Below are 19493 nucleotides of genomic sequence, written 5' to 3'. Positions count from 1 at the left end.
GCACGAATTGAGCTTGTCTTTTATTTGAATTATACAGCGGTCAAACGGTCCTATCCCATCTTTGACTAGAAACTCTCAAACTATCGATAAATATCAGCACTTAGCTACGTTAAGGGAATGAAAATGAAAAAAAATGTGCCCAATCGTTCACACACATACTCTGCTTCAACGCATTCGGTTTGTTTGACAGATATACGAGAGACAGAAAGTAGTTAAGAAAGAAAGAACTACGGTTTATATTTGAAAAATCAGAATATAAGAATAAAGTGCGTGTGCGTAATATAAGTAACGAGCCAGGTAAATGCAAATTACAATATTCATTTCATTCATAAAAGAGTTCGAAAAGCGCAAAAAAAATGGCAATCACGAAATTTGAAAAACCAAGCCAAGCTGTCTGAGTGCCTTTGTGTGTGTAAGTGCTTGTAGTTGAAATTCTGTATAACGCTTTGTATATGTACGTTTGGAGTTTTAATAGTGTGTGAATGCGAGTGTAGGACGAGACTTTGTGAATTATGAGTTTTAATTGTTGACAAATGTATGCATTATTATAATTCATATACACCGAGTGCAAAGATCCTTGTATCTTTTAAAAATGCTTTATATATTATTGGTATAAGTGCCGCATACAGCCCAGGCATACATAATTCAAAAAGGACGCCACGCTCTTGCCTGTGTATGCGTGTATGTGGGCTGGGCGCGTTGACAGGAAATTCGCTAAATAAATGAGCAAATTTCACGATTAATGCGTTTAAAATTCATATATAAATGGCCGGCTATTTATTGCAATGAAGCTAAATCGCACCCCCTAAAACTACGCCTCGTTGTTAATAGTTTTTAGCGTTGTTTGCAGCCTTTTTCTCAATTTTGGGTGTGCCGCCTGCAGTTGCGTCGGCGTTGCCACTACGTCGCCGCTGTCGGCGTCGCTGCCGGTGGCTTTGTATCCGTTTGACTCTCTCTCTGTCTCTCCCTCTCTTTCCTTTTGTATGCCTATCTCTCTCGCTCTCTATTCCCTGCCTGCTGCTCTTCGTTGCTTATCAACATTCTTTCCCTTGCGTGCCTCATTTATCCTTTTTTACGCTTTGTGCTGTCACTCGTACACTCCTTGCTTCTTGTCGCTTCTTTCTTTTGTAAATGCGTGTATATGCATGCACATGCATGTTTGTTGTGTGAGTAAGAGTACGAATGCGTGTGTGTGTGTGTGTGTGTGTGTTGTCTGCGGCTGTTGCCTTGTTCGTTCAAGTTGCCTGACTTGACTTATTTTTCATTGTCGTTGTCTTGTCTTTGTTTAAGCATTCTACGCCTGATTACACTTGCCAGCACTTTTGCACTTAGACTTGTACGCTAAAAATATCCTTGCCTAATGATCACAGTTTGTTATTGTATTGTTATTGTATTGGCTTTTACTTTCGTCCAGTTTTTTCGGCAGAAGCTTAAGCCGAGGATCGTTTCAGTTCTAAATGAAAAAGTGGGCAGCAGAGAGAGCGAGAGAGAGAAGCAAAAAACACCTACCTCTGTTATAAAAATATTGCGTCGCAAGTTTGCAGTCAGTGAAGCAACAAAATACACGAGAGTAGTTAGCCTGCTGCCAGGCAGCAGCCAGCCACCGCCCTAACTGGCGTTGCTGCTTATGTTGTGTCTGTCTGTGTGTTTGTGCGCGTGTGTCTGCCTGTGTGTGTGTATGTGCATGTATATGCACTCATCGCGGTGAAAACTCTTCTGCCAGAGTGCATTTGCCGATATTACCAATACAATTCAACTAGATTCAAAAGTATCGTGATTGATATTTACTATTTTTAATTTTATTTAATTTAACAGCTAAAAAGTATTCGTTATAAAAGTGTTCACAGTATATCCGTCCTTTATGTTGGTCTGGCATTCTAAGTCGCATTTTAGCTTAGCTCGGGGCTGGATTGAAGTCGCTTCAAATTACAAACGTTTGTTGATGGAGGGGGAGGGGGTGTAGTGTTTGTCACTCGCTCGAAATTGTTTTTGTTATTGAGGGATCTGAACGACTGTTGCCGACTGTGGTTGCCATAAAGGCAAACAATTTTGTGGCTTATATTTGCAATACCGTTACGTACTCTCTGCCAAGTGCAACTTGCGGTTGGGCGTGGGCAATCTCGAGTATCTTGATCCAAAACTAAATATAATAGGCAGAAAGAAGTATAATCTTTCTTAGTCAATTCAGAAGTCGTTAAAATGCCTCAAGCTGTCTGGCAGCTGGTGGTCTGCCTTTTATTTAACAGCCACTTAAGAAAATATATATACAACATATTTGGAATTCGCTTTTTCGAACTATAAATACATAAAAAAAATGATGAAATTAAGATTTAATGTGTTTAGGAAAGTGACTTTTTTTCAAAATTGATATTTTCTGATATTCCAATCAGTTGCACTATCTATCGTTACGGCGACCACATTTTCACTCAAGTACAGGGTTTTCATGCAATAACAAGAAAAGTGCCTGCCTGCCTTTCTCGAACAACGCAATTTGTGCCGATCCGGCAGCATTGCTTCAAAGCCGTGGCCGCTGCTTATCTGCGACCAGCCGGCCGGCCCGACCTGACGTCGGCTGCGTCGCCGTCTCTTGTTTCGTGTGCTGCTCATCTTATTGCTTTGTTTGTTGTTATTGCTGCGGATTGATTTTTTGCTTTGGCTACTAATATTTTTGAATATGGCATATTTATTTTTCATATAAAAGGCTGCTGCCGTTGTGTTTTGTTTTGTTTTTTTTTTTTTTTTTTTTTTTTGTTTTAGTGAATTGGCATTTATAACAATTTAAATTGCGCGCCACCGATCACTATAAATAAACAAACACTTGGGCACATGTATACATAACTGTAAATAGGTATGTACATACGCTTTGTACGTAGGAAAAACTACTTGGCAATAGTATTTCTAGTGGTAAGGCTGGGTTTTTGTACCGGTTGGAGGAAGCGGTAAAATTTGCTGGCTTGATGAAAAAATACAAGAATATTGAAAGCAACAAAACGCAACACACCCACATATACATAAATACACACATACATGTGTCTGTATGTGTATAAATAAAAGAGAAAATGGCAATGGCGGCTGTTCAGGAGAAAATAGAGTGACTGCGCGCTGCTCAAGAACATCTTTTACGCACATGTTGATTATGAGTGCGTGTGTGTATGTGTGTGTGTTGGTGGGGGCACTGACAAGGCATGTCAACACTTTGGCATTGGAAACCTAAAAATATTTGTTGTTTTTTTTAAGCGTGCAGTCATATGCAGTTATCAATAAGAGTCGCCGAATTCGAATTCGTTTCAATTAAATGATAAACGTTTCGATAATCAGCTTCAATTTCAGCAAATTAACAGACACTATTCAACACAAAAGTTACCAAGTATATCACTTTGGCTGAACTCTTACGTTTTACAACACTCCCTCCCTTTTCTTGCAGTGCTATTGTTTATTTAAAGCTCGTACTGCAACAGAGCCCGCTTGCTGCCATGTGGGGTCATTGTGTGAAGTATGAATGGCAAAATAAAGCAATAAAGTGTGCATGTGTATGTATGCATGTGTGTGTGTGTCGTTGCCGCCGTCAAGGCTCATTAGTTTTGTTATTGACTCCTTACGCATTGCACGCATACAGCAGCAGCAACAGCAGCACAAGAACAACAACAAAAAGAAACAACAAAAAAATATCACTATCGCTTTTATCGATAGCTGCTGCTGATGGTCATTTAATGCAATATTGTTGCCTCTGGAGCCCGCATTTCAGCTGTTTACGCCTCTCCCGACGTTTCCGGCCTTTCTCTCTTTGTCTACTGTTCTGCTTCTGGCTCTGCTTACACTGCAAGCGCCTGAAGAAGAAGTTTCTTTTCTGCTGCTTTCTGTTGCTTCTGTTTCGTCGCTGATCGCGAGTCTGGCAGCAGCAGTCGTTGTTTGTTATTTAAGCTGGACGGTTTAGTGTTCGGTTCTTGTGCGTCGGCTTTTTCAGAACATTACGAATCGGGCAATTTCTCTGGCAGTGCATTCATTGTGTGTGTGCATGTGTGTTGACGAAAGTGCTTCAACCGTTATTAACTGTTAAATTAAAAGCTCTTCTGCTCATTGTGCCAAACAATTGCAAGAAATAGCTCTTCTCTTCTCTACTCGCAAAATCAGCAGTGGCCACCCGCGCAGCTGACGCGACACACGACAAAGAGTAAGTACCGGAAGTATGTATGCACAGAAGCAGCGGGCGTCGATTTTCGCCATTCGTCGTTTTGTCTTATGAATTATTTATTGTTGTATTAAAATGCCGTTTACAATACCAAAGTGGTGCGGACAAAGCGTGCAGCGCGTTGAATTTCTAATCAGAATACCGACAGCGCGCGCCACTTGTGAGACAACTCATTCATTCTAGGTAAAAATCAAGCACCCAAACGGCCCACCACCAACATGGGTGACTAATTGATATTCGCCTTTGTTTCTACAACTTTTATAACAACTTCTTTTTATTAAACTACTCGCACACGCACACACACACACAATCATACTCCTTAATTAGCCGCAAAATCCAAAGACCGAAACAGAGGAAGAGAACAAGAATGGCACCAACAACCGGTTCCACCAGCAGCCGCAGCCCACTTCTTTTTTTTTTGCTAGCTACGCTTTCTACTTGCATCCGCATCCTTCGACAATATTGCGAGTTTTGACTGTGTGCGTGTTTCAAGTTTTTGGCTACAATTGTAAAACCGACATTCAGTGTTGCCAGAATTTTACAATTTGCGTTAAATGAACTACATTTTAATGTGTTGCATATTTAAGGTTAATTTTATTGTAAGGCAATATTCAGTAAATCGGATTTGTAATATCATCAGTTCATTATCCAACTAGCCAGTTTATTGGCTTTTAGAATGCTTCCTAGTTTCCGCCAAATCTGGCTATAATATAGCTAAACAGGGCAACACTGCCTGCTCTTGGTAAACGGGATCAACGCCGCCTTGTGGGAAAACTGTGCCCCGAAGTAAACATTCAGTTTGATTAATGTTTGCAGTTTCATACGAAATCATTTAAATTCTTAAAAATTTTTAAAATATTTAATTTAAGTTTTATAGTTGTTTTAAAAACGATTTGTTAGGCTGTGCCTGGCTGATACCTTTGGCTTATATAATGTGGAAACAGGCATGGAATTTTCGAGATTACAAGTTCTGGAACTTGAAGATTTGCTTAACGCTGATTTTTTGTTTTATCTAGTACTACGTTTTGCGTTATCGCAACAAGCACACACGCCCGCGAAATGATGATAAGTCTACGTATGCATATTGTTTGCCAAGATCAATTTCTTTTTAGCTTATCATTTGATATGCTGCTGTCAGTAAGTCGCAGATATCTCGACTGAAGCGCAGTTATGTATTTGCATACATGTACGGGGAAAATGTGTACATGTGTGTGTGTGTGTGTGTGTGTGTGTGTGTGTGTGTGTGTGTGTGTTAGTATATGTGGATTGTGTATATGGGGTCACGTAGCGCCCACTTTGTGTTATATATACTAGATTGGATTCAAGTGAAAAATGTTAAGAAGTTAAACCGTCATTTCTATTGTTAAGCGCCGACTCTGAATCACATACAATTACCACATGCAATGCAATTGATAGGAAGTTTCTTTGTGCCTCGGTTTTTATTCGTTTATCAATTGAGTGTGCGTTGGCTTGCCTTGCCTTGTATTGGGTTCTTGTTGTTGTTGTTGTTGTTGTTGCCTTCTAGAGACACTTCCTCTCTATTACTGTATTTTCTTTTTATAAATGTATTTATATATATGTATTTCAGTTTATCATTCGTTGGGGGGTTCGCTTCGATAGCAAAGTATCTGAGACTACCGTTATGGTAATGCATATGTGTATGTGTGTGCGTATGTATGTTTATATTTGGGCTATGCGCATTAAGTACAATAACAGTGTACATATCAATAATTGTGAAGAATTCAGTCCGCTTCGCTCAGATATGCATACTTCACCACAATGCCGGATCATCATTGTCCGTCAAAAGCTGACCGGAAATGATAATTGAAAATGTTTTCTTCGTTTTGTCATTTGTATTGTTGTATTGCGTGCGGCTCGTATGTGGTATATGAGAGTTTTCAGTTTGTAACTAATTATGGCACTTATTTTATGTATCCTTTTCATATTGTCGCAGCCCATACGAAAACTACAACTACCAAAACAACAACAACAACAACGACAACAACGGCAACACTGCGCTAACCAATTATATCCGGTTATTTGAGGCATTCTCCGAGACGCGCTCATTTGAAGCGACTGTTATTGTTCTTGTTCTTGCTCTTCGTTTTCTTGTTGCCGTTGTCTGCATTTCGCACACATTTTTCACAGTGCGCTTCCCCCTCAGTTTCTGGACTGCTGACGCCTTTTGCTGCGTGGGCCACAATATGCTGTTGTTGTTGTTGTTGTTACATATATTTACTCTTGACAATTTGTGTTATGTGCATTTATTGTATTTAAGTGCATTTTCTATATATTTTTAGGTATATATGTACGTACGTATGTGTGTCTGCGATTTGTTATTTTGTTTTGAGCTATATTTAGGCGTGGCTTATCAGTAGGAGCAATACAAATGGATGCGTCTCAAATAGCAAAGTAACAAATATGCACTGCTTGCACTTGGGTCTGTGAACATATGTTATAGTGTGTGTGCGTATTTGCGTTTGTATTTAATTGTTGAGTCTACTGCACTTCGCTCCTTTTCTTATTACGATACTTTATACACACATATGTATGTATGCATGTGTGTATGTATGTATTTGCACATGCGACTGTCGCCGCCTGGCGGCTGATTGATGAAATTGTAAGGAAAGAGGCGAGATGATGCAGTCCTATGCAAGTATGTGTACAATTGTGTGTGTGCGTGTGTCAGCTGTCAAGTGTGTGTGTATGTGTGTAGTGCCACGAAAAGGGAGGGTGTGGGCGTTCGTTTAGATTAGCTTATAAAAGTTCAATTACGTCTGCTTTGCGGTTTTAAGTACGCGCGCACTTACCAAGCTCTCAGCGCTATAAATGTTATAAATGCCCGACAATGCAACCCAACTAGAATCTGTGTATTGTATGCGCAGATACATACAGACATATTTATGTGCGTTTGTGTGTAGCATGACATGAAATTAATGTTTGTCCAGTTGGGCCGGCCGGCCGGTCCCCGACACTAGCTCACGCATTCCTGCACAATCAATTTAATTTACGTATCGTCTCTGGTCTCAAAGCATGATCTTCTAGTAGCGGTGCGGGAAGCGGAGCAGGAGCAGGCGTCAAATTGAAAGCGCAGCCGCAGCAGCAATACAACAGCTTAAAGTGTCAAAATTGATAGAGAGCAGACAATTGAACACATCCACACACAAAACTACGCAAGTGTATGTATACATGTATACATGTATACATGTATACATTGCTCTTTGTGTAGCTGTTGTTGCATTTCGAACATGCTTCATTGTTGATAAATGCGCTTTTATTTATAGACGACAGCACTCTGTTCCCGAGCCTGCCTTGCGTCTGTGTGTATGTGTGTGTTTGTGTGTGCTCTTTGCTTTCCTTTGTCCCTTCGTTTATAGATTTTCTTTTACTGAATGCAACACAAAGGCGCGACTTAAAAGTAAGAGGTGTGAGAGGCCAGCGGCATTTCCATTATTGCGTGTGTGTGCGACAACTAAAAGGTCAAGTTTAAATAAAATTAACTAAAAAAGAAACTTACACGAAATGTCTGCCCTCTGAATAATGCCGACGCCGCCGAAATTGGGTAATTTTAATGGAACAACCAATAAGAGGCTGTCAATCACTGTGTTACGTACATATGTATATATTTTGGACTCTGGCTATGCTAATCTTGTAAGCGCGCTTTGTCCCTCGCATTTTCTGCATGTCATGCCGTGCGCCGTCAGTCTGGCAACGCTGTCACATTTTTGGTGCCCCTTGTTGTTTTATGTGGGCTGCGGCGCCGCCCAAGTACTTTCACACGCCCCCCATTTGCCTCTGCGCTGTGACGTAGCGTCGACGCGAGCGTCAGCGTTAGCTTCGCCGCGCTGCGTCGCGCCCTTGCCATGGCAACGACGGGCAATGACCGTCGACGTTGTTGCTGTACATTGCGTAAGTGTAGTAGTATTTGATGGCACAAGCATGCATGCAGAAGTAGTAGTAGTAGTAGTGGTAGTAGTAGTAGAATTGAAACGCCGGCCGGCAACCCTCTGCGCACAAGCTCGCTTTATCCTTGTTGCCTTGTCCTTTTCGACTTGACGATGCGTCATGCCGCAATTTTACTTGCGCTTTTATTATATTTTTGTTGTTGCCAGCTTTGGCTTAGTACGCGCACAGTTGGTTATTGTGCAGTCTATTTTTGGTAAGGGTTGAGTTACGGCTACACCTGTGTTTACTTGCGTGTGTGTGTGTGTGCACGTGTGTATGGCTCTGTGTGTGTGTGTATGTGTCGGCATATTCTTGCGATTACTCATCAACATTTTTGCATGTATTCTATTCGAAGCGCTTGGATATTTCATTTGAAATTATACGATCAAATTAATTGCTGCCTCAAATTGTTGTTTTCTTTTATGCCTAGCGTCAAATTTGCTTCAGATACACTTATACATACATATATATTAATCTTCAGGTGGATCCAAAACATTTGAAGCACTCGTCTTTGAGGTGTTCATTGATGTGAATTGGGTTCATTGAACGAATCGATGAACAGCCAATGAAATGTGATGATTACTCCGAAAATGTTTCGTTTCGGTTTCGTTTGTATTCATTCCATACAGTCAGCCCCTGCTACAATGAACTGTGCGTAAATCTAACCAAATGTATAAAATTGAGTTAGTAACAAATTGAATAGTTTTAACTCATAAGTGAAATATCTACATTAGAATGGAATTTTTTGTACCTAATATCGAATTTATAGTTTGTTTAATTCACTAAAATAAAAAGTATCGTAATGATATTTTTATCGGCACGAATTCCAGAAGCAGCTGTTACCGCAGCTGTTCTAGTCTGACCGCGAATCAATACATCCAAAGGTAACTTGAACGCGAACAAAGACAACTTCAAGCTTAGGTTCTCAGCAGCCGCCGCTCCTCTATACATGTACACGCGGCTTTTTTTTCTTTTTGCAACCCCTAAACACGAAGAAACTTCACTTTTTAATTTTTGTGCTTGAATCCCCCCCCCCCCCCCTTTCGCTCTCCTCTCGCTTCGTTTAAATTGTGCGGCTGGGTTTCTGTTTCATTTACCCAGAGTCGAGGCGTGTAATTCGATTTCGAAAGTGACGCATACTACGCCAGTATCAGGAACAGTAAAAAGGGGGTTTATGCCGCGCCCGCTTTCTCGCGCGTTCGCTCCCTCTCTCGCTCGCCCTACCTCTCTCGCTCGCACTCCCTCTCTCGCGCTCTTTTGCCCTGTATGTGTCAGCCTCTGTCAACGTCGTCATGTGTTGCTTCATAAATATTTCCTGGATTGGATGATTCATTTGCCGGGCGCAACATTTTTTTTGATTATTCATTTGTTTTTAATGCTTTTTGTTGTTTTGTCTTGTTGTCTAGCTGAACAGATTAGCGACAAATAACTGTGATACATGTAGGCATACTCCGAATACTTACATTACTTTTAAAAGTCCGAAATTTGTGTTTCCTAAATTTCGAGGTTTTATTTCGGTCAGAAACTGTGTTTAAAACTTAAACAAAATTACAAGAGCGTTTATTTAAAGTATTCAGAATTACAATTTCAGATTCATGAATATGTGACTTAGTTCCTTACTAAATTGATAAACCCTCAATCGATGATTTGTTTGATTAAAAAAGTATCTAAATAATCGCAATGGTCCACAGTTATCTCTATGAATTGAAATGTATTCCCAGGATAAACTCGGGTGTTTTCCATGAAGTTTTCACTGTTTTCGGAAAGGCACGTATTGCGTCTTCTCGCTGTTCTGATAAGGCAAGGTGCACACACAAAGAAAACAAGAGAACGTAAAATGTTTTTTTTGTATCTTGGCGTTATCAGATTAGCCGCAAGAAGAGGCATAGTTGTAGCTGTTGTCGTTGGCTGCAGCAGCAGAAGTTGGCGTGCATTAAAATGTCAAATGTATAAAAATAAAATGGCAAGTTCAATTTAAAGTGTGCGTTGCCATTTCTCGATACTCCTCGACACTCGACACTTGCGGAAAAAAAAACATACGTCTAAAGAAATCAAATTAAATATACATATATCTATATAATTACCTAAATACATAAATAACAATCAGCAGAACAAAAAAAATAATTCTATATATATATATATAAAATAGAAGGCAACTAATTTGATGTTATTTTCTTTCTAAATTCTTGTTGCACAACCCCCTTCCAACCTTCCACCCCTCCACCCGTATTTACAGAACAGACACATAACCAATTAGCAATTAAAGAGGAGCAGCAAAAATGGGTAAAGCTCAGAGCAAGCGTTCAATTGATATCACCACCGATCCGAAAAAGGTTGGCGAGGGCGACGAAGTCGCTGGCAAAGTTGAGAAAATTGAAGATGTCGATCAGACGTCGGCGCCGCCCGCATTAAATGGCGATGCGGCAACGACAAAGGAAAAGAGTCCCGGCGGCAGCGAGGATGCAGCGGGCGCCGCAGAGGTAAGTCCCAACCACAATGGCCCGGAGTCGATGCTTAAACTTATTTTGAATTGATGCAATTGCAGAAAAAGGAGACCGAAGAGAACTCTGAAAACGACAAAGATTTAACCACCGAGAAAAAAACTGCAGATGCTGATGTCGCCGCCGGTGATGCGTCTGCTGAATCTGCTAAAGATGAGGCAGTCGCAGCCTCGGGCTCGCTCAAGGAGGGCAGCGGTGCCGAGGAAATCTCACCTCTGGCCGATGAGAGCATCAAGTCCAAGTCCAAGAAGGATAAGGTGAAAAAGAAATGGTCATTCCGAAGCATATCGTTTGGCAAAAAGGACAAACAGAAGCCAGCCAAGACAGAGGAGCCTGCCTCGCCAACTGCAGCAGCGGCCGCCGGCGTCGAGTCAGCGCCAACGAATGGCGAGGCGGAGCGGCCAGCAGAAGCCGAAGGAGCAGCAGGAGCACCAGAAGCAGCTGCCGCAGACAAACAAGAGGTTAACTCTTAAATGCAGCTTATATTTTTATAGCTTCTAGTAACAAATAAATGTTTGTGCTTTTACAGCAAAGCGCGGACGCAGCACCTGCAGATGCGGCGACCAAGGTTGAATCGAAACCCACCGAAAATGGTGCAGCCAGCAGCGAACAGGAAAAGCAACCACAGGAGCCACAGGCGAACGGAACTGACAAGATATCCGCGCCAGCAGTTAGCGAGGAGCCAGTCAAGTCGGAAACTACACCAACCACCAACACCACCGAGTCGAAGGTTGAGGCTGTCGAGCAGATCGCTGTGCCGGAGCCCGTCAGTAGCAACGATACCACCGAAGCTGTTACCAACGGTCATGGCGCAGTCGAGCCCGTATTGACCAATGGCGACAAGAACGGTTTGGCTGAATCCCCAACCGAGCCGGAGGCAGCAGCAGCAGCAGTAACAGGCAACAGTGTGGGTGAGGAGCCGCCGCATCATCAGAACGGCGGCACAAATGGAGTTGGCGAGAACAATGAGACTGCCACGCCACCGCCAACACCTGTCGCCGAGTCCGAGTCCGAGGCCGAGCTAATTAAGAACAAGTCGCAAATCGAGGTAAAACAACAACAACTAGACACCACAAACAACCAGAACACTGTAAATACGAGTATCACAACAACAACAACAAGAACCACAGCCACTGAGAACACCACAATCACAATCACTGAGACAGAGACCATTGCCGCCGCAGAGTTAGTTCAGACCCAATCAACCAACACCCAAAATAACACAATACCTAACATCACCACCAACACCAAGACCACCACCGACAATTCCGTTTATCTTCCCACCTCCCAAGCGCAGGACGAAGTGCAAGCCGACGCCGACGCCGACGCCGACGTTGACGCCGAGGAAGAACAAGTGGTTGCCGCTATTATAGCGGCTGTTAGTGAGCCTTCCGATTCCGAGGGTTTTGTTTTTATTGCACCTCCCGCTGAAAGCGAGCCCCAGGCTGAGCTCGTACCCGAAACGGCTGTGGTTTGTGTTTCCCCTGTGCCCAAACTAGAACTTGAATCCGACGCAACAATTATATGCGTCCCAGAGCCCAATCCCGCTGATGCTGATGTCTTAGTTTCTGTTGCGGCTAGCGCCGAGGCCAATGTGGTTACAGTTGAGTTTAGTCAGCCACCACCACTGCCCAAGTCTCCGCCGCCGTCGCGTGTTTCGGCATTTGCATTGACCACAGACGATGAGACGCACGACAACGACGATGACGACAGCTTCGTGAACATCGAGCAGGCAAAGCAGAAGGACATTGATGCACCACCAGCCACAGCGGAGGATGGTCCACTTTTGGCCGATATTGAACACCAGGCGCATGCATTTGTTGAGGAAATAACCGAGCAGGCGGCCGATATCGTAACGGAACAGGACAAGCAGAAGGACGAAATTCTAGAGAACATCAGTGAGGAGCAAATGAGTTCTGCCGTAAAGATTGTTACCGATGTTGATGACGACGATGATGATAACATTGAGACGGAGGCGGAGGAGCAACTGAAAAAACCAGAGCAGGTTGATGATGAAAAGCTGGTGGAACAGCCAGAGATAATTTGCGATGAGAAAGCGAATGATGATGTGGCTGAGGACATCATCGAGGCAGGGGATATTGCTGAACAGCCGGATGTTATCAGCGAGAAAATCAGCGCTGTTGCAGATGATCTCAGCTTGCGGGGGAACGATAGCAAGGTGACAATTGAAAGTGTGCCGGAGCTGGAGGATATGCAAATAAATAGCGATGACGATACCGATAACGATAACAATAAAATGATCAGCAGCGATAACAGCAGCAGCAGCATAACAAAGCTGGATGCATACGTGGACATAAAAGATGCTGCTCATCTTGAGGTGAATAAAAAACGAACTCAATCAAAACTCAACTCTACCTCACCACCACCACCACCACCACACTCTACCCCATTGACATAGTCGTAACGCGTCTTAACAGTCGTCGCTCCACACAGCAATCAGATGCATCATTTAATTAATTCCGGTATCATATCCTGCGTTGGGCTGCGCTCTATCACTGTTTTTCCCCGCTCACCGCTCTCTGCTCTCTGCTCTTTCTGTGCTTCTCGAATTGCATCAGCTCTGTTGTTGTTTTGCGCTTGCCCAGCCAAGCTCTGTTAACTCTGTTATTTGTAAATGTTAAAATGTAAATGGTTTCTCTCCTGTAAAACTGCGGCAGTCCGTTCTGCAGTTGTCTGTTAAGTTAATGGCTATGTTAATAGGTGGTACTCTTGAGGTCGCTCTTTTGCTGGTAACTAACTGCATGATCTTACGTTTTGAATGTGAATGTGAATGAAATGTGAAATGGAATGTTACTAAAACAAACTGCGCGCAAGTTTAAATTGTATTGTAATTGTGCTCGTTGATTATCCATGTACTTTAATATTAACAAAATACAAACGCAAACTGACGCCTTTCTTGCCTACCCATCCTAATCCTAAAGCCACCCACACTCAAACATGCACACACACGCACAAACACGCACACACACACACCTTACTCCAGTTGCCCGATCTAACAACTCTGTTCGGCCGCAGTAACGCATCTAAACGCAGACTTTACAACAGTACTTTATTTAAAAGTGAGAAACTGCCGTTAAAATTGATTTTAATTCCCATACATAATTTTTGCTATAATTATTTTTGTTGTTTAATTGTAACGTCAACAAAGGTCATTGCCATTTTATATTTTAATTGTTGTTGTTGTGCTTAAAGTTGCTTTTCCTTTCGCTCTGTGTTCATGCTCCTTTAATTTGACAAAATGTTTAAATGCGATTTAATATGACAATAAATGTTAATAACATTTCTTTCGCATGTTCTTTTAGGATATCGCCAAGGATCTAAAGGAGAAGAACGCCGCGGCAGATGTTACAACACAGGACCTGCCCGTGACATGCGAATAATACTAATAATTATTATATATATTACATATTATTAAAAAACCAACAAAAAATAAAAAAAAAAAAAAAACAAGAAAAAAATGATAAAAGCAAATAAGAAAACAACGCAACGTAAAACCAACAATTAAATGATAAACAAGAGAGCAAAAAAAAGCAAAATACATTTTTAACATTTACATATTTTAATCATTTTTGTACGAATTTCATATCCCTAATCCAAGATTACATCAGCATATATTCAAGAGCACGAAAATACAGAATATATGAAACACACCTAACACACCACACAACGATCGCCACCAACACCAACTTCACCACCACCACCAACAACACCAACTTCAACTCCACCTCCAGCCACGCCCATCGCCTACCAATAGTCGATTGAAACGGGTTTTCAAGTGTTGGTGCAACTGAATTTTGATGCTGGCAATTTTGCAATCACACGTAAATTCGTAAAATAATCCATCAACACGCATTTATAAGAAATCACACACACATATACACACTCACACACACACGCATACATACCATTGTCATATTGATGATCATGATATAAAACAAAAATCATCCATGAAATGATGAAATTAAGAATTTTTTGAATATTTTCTACTATACATTTAACTGTAAGTTCTAAGAAATTTGTAAAGAATTTTTGGACGAAATATTGGATAAATATATATTATAAAATATAAAACGCAAGTGTGCTCCACTAAAAACTGAACTTGAGCTTTGATATTGGAATGGTTCGAAGAGCAAAAACTGCCTTCCACAAGAAAAACAAATAAAATAATAATAATAAATATATATAGATATAAACAAAAAGGCATGCAACATTTCAAGTTTTATAAACTTTTGAGTCCCGATTTTAATGCATTACAAAAAGTATTTGTTCATAAATACAAGAATTAATTACAATATTTGTTTGATTTTGTTGCGTAACAAAGTGTTACAAAAATAATAATAACAGTGATACACGCTAAAGTTTAAATATTAAATACATACTAAATAGCGTAACAAAATGTTACTACAAAACAAATCTACTAAGCTTAAAACGAAGCTTCTAAAGCAAAGAGCGCTCTTATTTTGCAACTAAATACAAAGAATTTACTAAACAAATTATATGTAATTAAATAAATTAAAGCGTTGCGCAACGTTAAGAAAGAATCTTAGAAAAATGCTTCAATTGGCATTTATAACAAATCATGAAACAAAAATACGTTTCCAAATCAAAAAAAAAAAATCAATAATAACGTTAATTGGTTATTTCAACCAAATTGAAAAATGAAAGATAGAGGGAAAAGCAATCTGGCAACCCCGATTCCGATTCCGTTCTCGATCCCGATATTTGTTTTTAACAGCTAACAAAAAAGCGCTGCTTGTGCAAGTGCAACTGTTGTTGCTTGCGCCGCTGCGCAGAGACATTGCGCAGCATATACACGGCGCCGAACAGAACGTAGACAGTCGAGAGCAGAATGAGCATGGGGAAGGAGAAGACAACATGCGCCGTCTTTAGCAGCCGTTTTCTGGGCCGAAACGGTACATAAACTCCTGCAAAGGCAACCAAAAATACACACACATATAAATATATATATATACATAGTTATTAGATATAGCCGGGCGCTGCTTACCGCTTTCAGTCTTTGAATCGCACCGTTCGCCCCCATAGCCATTGGCGCATTCGCAGTAACTAAAGCCGCTGGAACTTTCCCAGCGAAAGCAGTTGCCGCCATTCAGGCAGAAATACTTTAAATATTCTTCGCTGCAGGGAATCCTAAAGTTAAACTCTTTCGATAACGTTCGGTTACCAGTGCCATTTGTTGTTATCGGTGTCGTCGGCGTAAGCGTCGCCGTCGTCGTCATTAGAGCTTCGTTAAGTTCAGAAATGGCGGCATCTCTTGCCAGTTGCACTGTGCTGTCATTGGGCGGCGGTTCCCCAGTTGCCGTTTTGATAGTCGATTTTGCAATTGTTCTTGTTGTTGTTGCTGTTGTTCTTGTTGTGGTTGAATTTGTCGTAGTCGTCGTTTCTACTTCACTGGACCAGGGCTCTGTGCTGGTGTCTTGCTCCGTTGTCGCAATTGATGCCAATTCGCCGTGGATGGCCAGATCCAGCGACTCTTGCGGCATTTGTGCCGTGTTGCCAAATGTATCCGGTTCAGAGAGCTGTCCATCGAGATTGAGTGCCTGCTGTAGCTCCATTCGGCTGACCAGCTGGACTACATGCTCCTCAATCTGCAGCGTTTGCTGGCGCAACAGTAAAATCCGGCTCGCGCAACAATCTGGCCAAGCACCGACCGACCCCACAACGAGTGCCAAGAAAAGAAGAGAGGAATGCAATGAGACACACACACACAACAGTAAACAGCTGCATTCGCATGCTGATCTGGCAACTCTGATGCCGTGCCATTATTATTCGAGTGCGTGTTACCTGTGACTGCGACAATTGTTGAGAGCACGAAAATTACTTTCAATATTGGCATACATTGAATTTGCATTATTGGTAAACGCACGGAGCGGACGCGTCTCTATCGGGAATTGGTCGTTTTGTTAAGACTTGAAGAAAATCAGTGAGAAAGTACTTTTGACTGTTAACTGTGGGGCTGTGGCCGATGTATCCGATGCGGCAATTTAAGGATCGAGCGGCGTATCGGCCGCAAATGCAATTTGGCGTCGCAACAGAAACAAAAACATATTACACATTTGCATCTCACACACAGCTGAACAACGACAACAACAATAAATTGCTGTAGCTGCGCTTGGTTGAATTTACTGCAAAATAAAAATAGAACATTTTACGACATTTGTATTTCGATTTCGATTTGGCAGCACATTTTCTGTCACATATACACACACATACACGCACACACTCACGGACAACAAAAACAAAAATTGAATTGGAAAGATATTGCTTGGCAGCTTTTTATAGAAATCGAACTCATGCACGCACCGTAGAAATGTGGGGCCTTTTAATTACTGCAAATTGAACTTGATAAAACATTATTTAATCATTTTATATAATTGTAAGCAACTAATTAGTAAATCTAGGCGCCTTGCGCATCAAAAGCTCCCTCAGCACTCGATGTCGTTGCGCGAACGTTGGAAAAGAGACTAAGCAAATAGGCGGGCGACAGGCTAGAACATCCGAGCGAAACAGTTGTACCAACAGCGCTCAGTGCGCTCAGTATGAATGAAATAGTAGAAGGAGCGTACGATAGAGAGACTGGGAGAGCGTTGCAGTGAGAGCAAAGCAAAGAACTCTGATTCAATTCGACTCAACTCAACTCTCTCGACTTTTGAGTAATAGTCTAATTATTACTCAATGGCTAGGAAATCTTAAGTGAGATCAAATCATAATATCATGATCATGCGTATTTGTGTTGGACATTCCTGCGGTTAAGCAATTAGTATATGTTGCTAAGGTACTTGTCTTATGCTCATTTCTATATATCTAATATTTCTGATTTTCCTACATATATAATTGTATATTTGTAATAACATTATTGCAACTGAGACGAAGTCCTATTAGAGATGAGCGCGTGCCTCAATTTAGAGCGTGAAGCGTGCTCGTGTAATGCCCGGCACGACTCACCACCAAACCCAAAAAACACACTACACTTTTTTCAAGAACTTTTTTTCTGCAACGAGTTGATTAATGAGTTGAGTCGAGTAACTGTACCGTTTGTTCACGATAGGCTGATATATTCAGATATTTACAGATATTTGACGTAGTGCTTCCCACGCCGATCTTCATTAGGGAATAATGTAATTATTCATAATTATAACTGATAATTGTAGTCTGAACATATGCTTAACAAATTTAGAAAAAAAGTCTGGAGCTTGAAAAATTCGGTACTTCTTAGAGAAAAACTCGTGATCTTTAACAATTGTATCTTTTATTCTTACATGTCAAATAGTAATTAATTGTATCGCATTTATTTGAATTAATTAAACTTATTGTAATACACAATAAATTTAAAAATTCGTTATCATTTGTTTTTTTTTTACGTAGTTTGCATTTTGCTGAAATTTCTATTTGCTTGAAATCTTTATTTTTATATATATTTGTTTGGTATTACTTTAGATATATGTATGTATATACGACATCACTTTTTCGTAATTGATATTTCTCCTATGCAATTCATGTATTCCTATATAAAGCAATAAATAACTTCTTTGGGGGCACTTTTTCAGCATAATAAATGTTGTGCTCTGTCCTGCCCCCCCCCCTATACGGACTTAATTTAACTTAAAATGTAGTTCTTTCTTTTTTTTACTATACACAAATATACAATATTTACATTACACTAAAATATCAAAGTTCAAAGTACAAACAAATGTGGTTCAGGAAGTGATAAATCGTAGTGAAAAATCATTAAACATTATTATTTAAGCCAGTTTGTTTTAAAGCATGTCCACATACATATCCTTCAATGTGTGCGAGTGTGTGTGTGTGCATGTATGTGTGTACTCGTTATGTACATGTCAAGTTACTCGTATTCTAATCATTCTATCGAGTATAAACAAAATGAAAAAAAAAGTTACTGAAACTTGAGCAAATTGTGTTACATTAGTAAACGTAATAAAATTGGTGCATTTACCGAAATGCAGTCAACGAAAGCTCGGCGCTGTTAACTGTTAAGCTTTTCTGTTAGTTCGCTGGCTGAGCGCTGTTAAGACGCTCGAAAGCTTTCAAAATGGCGTCGCTAGTGCTGTCGCTGCTTCTGCTGCTGTTGTTGTTGTTGTTGTTGTTGTTGTTGTTGGGCAGCTGCGAGCAGCAAATTGCGCGACTGCATCTCAAAATAACGCAAAAGTATTTTTGAGTATCAGTAATGTACGCCGGGAGTTGCTGGATTCGGATTTGGATTGGGAATGGGATTTGGATTTGGATTTGTGGTAGCATTTGCATTGGATGCCGCCCCACTGCCGCCTCCGCTGCTGCTGTGGTTGTTGTTGTTGTTGCTATTCGCGCTGCTGTTGTTGTTGTTGTTGTTGTTGCTGGTATTGTTTGTGCTGCCGGAGTCGCCGAGCCAAGAGTCGGGACTAGGCGGAAAGTCAGGGTAGCCCTGATCGGGACTAGAATCGTTGCTCAGATCCGAAACATTGTTGCTACTGTGCAGGCGATGATGCGATTTGCTGGGCAGCAAATTGGAGCCAACAGCATGATCTAAAGAGAAAGGGCAACAAATCTGTGTTAACTCCCGTACAAAGCAACTACAGCTAAACCCTACCTATATTAGTGTACACAATGTTGTCCGGATACGAGCCGAACGTATGGCTCTGGCCGGGCGCAGGCGGTGAGCGACTGCTCGGCGGATACTGCGACGGACTGGAGCTGCCGTGCATGTAGGAGCCGCGTATGCTGTGCGGCGAGGCGCCCTCGTCCAGGCCCAAATTGACGGTGCTGTAGCTGTCGTTGCTAAGATCTGCGGATCAGAGGATCAGAGGATCACAGGATGTTTTTGG

At 41.3% G+C, this 19493-nt stretch overlaps 3 protein-coding genes across 8 annotated transcripts in view; 1 reads left to right on the top strand and 2 right to left on the bottom strand.

Moving 5' to 3' along the window:
* The first annotated feature begins 170 nt into the window (after positions 1–170).
* On the top strand, positions 171–14919 carry LOC115763327 (A-kinase anchor protein 200). 4 transcript variants are annotated; one of them, XM_030705828.1, is made up of 6 exons: positions 171–297; positions 10371–10614; positions 10680–11096; positions 11165–11683; positions 11933–12973; positions 13959–14919. In XM_030705828.1, exons 2-6 carry the CDS (start codon positions 10414–10416, stop codon positions 14034–14036), a joined length of 2256 nt encoding a protein of 751 aa, XP_030561688.1. In that variant the 5' UTR covers positions 171–297; positions 10371–10413; the 3' UTR covers positions 14037–14919. The 4 variants fall into 4 exon arrangements, with proteins under 4 accessions (XP_030561688.1, XP_030561691.1, XP_030561689.1 ...); XM_030705829.1 differs by lacking the exon at positions 171–297 and adding an exon at positions 3923–4171; XM_030705831.1 differs by lacking the exon at positions 11933–12973 and having other exon boundaries at positions 13959–14918.
* Positions 14920–14973: 54 nt separating this feature from the next.
* LOC115763328 (protein gurken) lies at positions 14974–17116 on the bottom strand. Its single transcript, XM_030705832.1, has 4 exons — positions 16978–17116; positions 16459–16799; positions 15662–16309; positions 14974–15581 (listed from the first exon to the last, which is right to left on the bottom strand). The coding sequence occupies exons 2-4, from the start codon at positions 16523–16525 to the stop codon at positions 15385–15387; spliced, it is 912 nt and encodes a 303-aa protein (XP_030561692.1). The 5' UTR covers positions 16526–16799; positions 16978–17116; the 3' UTR covers positions 14974–15384.
* Positions 17117–18085: 969 nt separating this feature from the next.
* LOC115763443 (LIM/homeobox protein Lhx3) overlaps positions 18086–19493 on the bottom strand; it is a 29702-nt gene continuing 28294 nt past the window's right edge. The window contains exons 6-7 of one of the 3 annotated variants that reach the window (XM_030706010.1): positions 19259–19453; positions 18086–19194 (exon numbers count right to left, since the gene is read on the bottom strand). In XM_030706010.1, the coding sequence (XP_030561870.1) occupies positions 18854–19194; positions 19259–19453 (536 nt within the window). In that variant the 3' untranslated portion in view covers positions 18086–18853. The remainder of the gene's footprint in view (positions 19195–19258; positions 19454–19493) is intronic. The other 2 variants (XM_030706011.1, XM_030706012.1) reach the window with 2 other exon arrangements.

This window comes from Drosophila novamexicana, unplaced genomic scaffold (assembly GCF_003285875.2).
Source record: "Drosophila novamexicana strain 15010-1031.04,08,12 unplaced genomic scaffold, DnovRS2.1 tig00000739-arrow-arrow-pilon, whole genome shotgun sequence".
In the NCBI taxonomy this organism is placed as follows: domain Eukaryota; kingdom Metazoa; phylum Arthropoda; class Insecta; order Diptera; family Drosophilidae; genus Drosophila; species Drosophila novamexicana.
Note: the sequence above shows the minus strand (reverse complement) of the source record. Positions and strands in the feature narration are given on the sequence as shown.

Excerpts from the sequence above, each read along its gene's own strand:
- LOC115763327 (XM_030705828.1), top strand. The coding sequence starts at position 10,414 with ATGGGTAAAGCTCAGAGCAAGCGTTCAATTGATATCACCACCGATCCG. Across the intron at positions 10,615-10,679 it reads ATGCAGCGGGCGCCGCAGAG|AAAAAGGAGACCGAAGAGAA; the intron begins GTAAGTCCCAAC and ends ATGCAATTGCAG. Across the intron at positions 11,684-11,932 it reads AGAACAAGTCGCAAATCGAG|GACGAAGTGCAAGCCGACGC; the intron begins GTAAAACAACAA and ends TCCCAAGCGCAG.
- LOC115763328 (XM_030705832.1), bottom strand. The coding sequence starts at position 16,525 with ATGCAAATTCAATGTATGCCAATATTGAAAGTAATTTTCGTGCTCTCA. Across the intron at positions 16,310-16,458 it reads AACAATTGTCGCAGTCACAG|ATTGTTGCGCGAGCCGGATT; the intron begins GTAACACGCACT and ends GTGCTTGGCCAG. Across the intron at positions 15,582-15,661 it reads CGATTCAAAGACTGAAAGCG|GAGTTTATGTACCGTTTCGG; the intron begins GTAAGCAGCGCC and ends TTGCCTTTGCAG.